The sequence below is a fragment of the Rhincodon typus genome, chromosome 40 (genome assembly GCF_021869965.1).
Source record: "Rhincodon typus isolate 14 chromosome 40, sRhiTyp1.1, whole genome shotgun sequence".
Classification (NCBI taxonomy): domain Eukaryota; kingdom Metazoa; phylum Chordata; class Chondrichthyes; order Orectolobiformes; family Rhincodontidae; genus Rhincodon; species Rhincodon typus.
The window spans coordinates 4,795,724-4,797,777 of record NC_063371.1 but is presented as its reverse complement, the minus strand read 5'-3'; the positions used below and the strand labels follow the sequence as shown (position 1 = coordinate 4,797,777).

Genomic DNA, 2,054 nt, shown 5'->3' with positions numbered 1-2,054 from the left:
ACAATGTCAATGATATAATCTGCAAGAAGGTTATGATTTTCTAAATGGGCTGCACAGGTTTTTTAAGGGTTTTGTGTTATAACCATCTTCCAGATTATTCTGCCGACATATACAAAATGTAAAATAAAATAAACTGACACTGTGAGGATGACCAGCTCATTGAAGAGGTTTATGATATGAAGTATGAAACAATACAGAAGAATACAGTGTAGTACTAGTCTGTGGGCTCTGGAAGGGGGGAACCTTTTGTTCCAGGCGGAACTTGGATCGTGGGAGCCAGTAACCCGGAAGCAGGCGGCGGCTCAAGATGGCGGAGGTAGGAGGAGGTGGATCGGTGGAAAGGTTTCTCGGGTTCTGTGGGCGGGGGGTTTAAGAGCTGGGGGTTGGTGGAAGTGGCTCTCGCCGAGTCCGAGAAGGGGTTCTTTGGGGATGGGCGGTGGCCGCGAATTTGTGTCCGCTCGGAGGCCGGCGACTCCCCTGGTGTCCCCCGGAAACCGGTCCGCCTCTACTCTCCCAGCCCCAGCACCCTTCAGGAGGCGATTTGTTTATTTGTGGCTCATCTGTCTGTCGTGGAAATAACAGTTTACTTGATTCACCGATCTATTCCAAGGGGTTTTGGGAAAGGGACGTGGTGGAGGGTCGGGGAGGGGAATGTTTGAGGGAAGTGGGTTTTAGGGGTTGGGGTGAGGAAGGGGAAGAGGGTATGGCGTAAGAGAAAGGACTAGATTGGATGTGGAAGAAAGGGGGAATGGTTGGTGGGGTGAAGGGAAAACTTGATATTGAGTTGGGGTTCCTGAGGGGAAGGGGTTGTAGGAAGGGCCGTGCGTTTTCAATCGAATCAGTCATCACAACTCAGCCTTTTGGCTGAGACGTACAGCAGAGGTCTGCCCCTTTCCAGTGAATATACAGACTCCATGGTCTCACTTTTTTTTTTAAGAAGCAGAGAGAGCTATCCCCAGAAAGCTGGCCAATATTTGTTTCTCAGACAGTATTCCTTGAAAGTAAACAAGCTGTTTGTTATCGTATGGCTGACCTTGGAAGCTTGCTGTATGTAAATTGGCTGGCCTCATTTCATGGAAATGACTTCACTTCGAAAGTCCTTCATTGGCTGTGGAGTTGCATGAGAGAGGCTCAAGTCTGTGGAGGGCATTCTTTTCCTTTTTGTGTTTCTTCATGGCCAGCATCTGTTATTGGCCCCTAATTGTTCTTGAACTGAGTGGCTTGCTGGGCCATTCAGAAAGCAGCTCAGAAACAATAACATTGCTGTCGGTATGGGATCATCACACCACATTTAGTGAGATTGGTAGATTCGTTTGCTAAATGACATTCGTGAATGAGGTGGGTTTCAATGACACTTGATGTTTGCACTTGTCATCAATCCTAAGCCTATTTTTCAATGCCAGATCTTTTTATTTTGTTTTTAAAATTGAAGGCAAATTCCTCCATTTGCCATGGTGATATTTGAAACTCCGTCTCTAGAGTGATCACCTGGAGCCTGCATTACTCATCTAGTGACATTCTGACTATGCCAGCTTTCCCCCCCCCCCCCCTCATTTGTAACTTCCTTGTTTTGTATGTATTTATAATGATGTCACTGAATGAGTGTCATATCACAAGAACTTACTTTTTAAAAATGGGAGCACCTGAAGGAAAAGTAGACGAGATGTTTTCCACATGTTAATCAGTTTTATGAGGTTACACTTGATTTAGCAGTCAATGGCCACAGTGGATTCCAGATGATGATAGTTAATTCAGAGCATTTTTTTTAAGGAAAGAAAACTTGTTCGCTTTACATTCTACTTCCGTCTTACATCTATGATATTTCTGGTCAACAAAACTATGTTTTGCCGTGAGGATGCTGTACCTCATGTAGGAAAGCAGGTTATTAGATGAAGTCATTTATTTTTGAGTTATTTAGACTCATCAGTCTTAACTCGCCTGGATTCCTGGCTTAGAGATAGCAGGAACTGCAGATGCTGTAGAATCTGAGATAACAAGGTGTAGAGCTGGTTGAACACAGCAGGCCAAGCAGCATCAGAGGAGCAGGAAGGCTG

The 2,054-nt window shown here is 45.1% G+C and overlaps 1 protein-coding gene across 1 annotated transcript in view; it reads left to right on the top strand.

Annotated features, from left to right (window-relative positions):
* The first annotated feature begins 216 nt into the window (after positions 1 to 216).
* Positions 217 to 2,054, top strand: part of golga7 (golgin A7) — a 29,302-nt gene continuing 27,464 nt past the window's right edge. Inside the window, exon 1 of the mRNA XM_020511365.2 lies at positions 217 to 316. Coding sequence (XP_020366954.1) covers positions 308 to 316 — 9 coding nt within the window. The 5' untranslated portion in view covers positions 217 to 307. The remainder of the gene's footprint in view (positions 317 to 2,054) is intronic.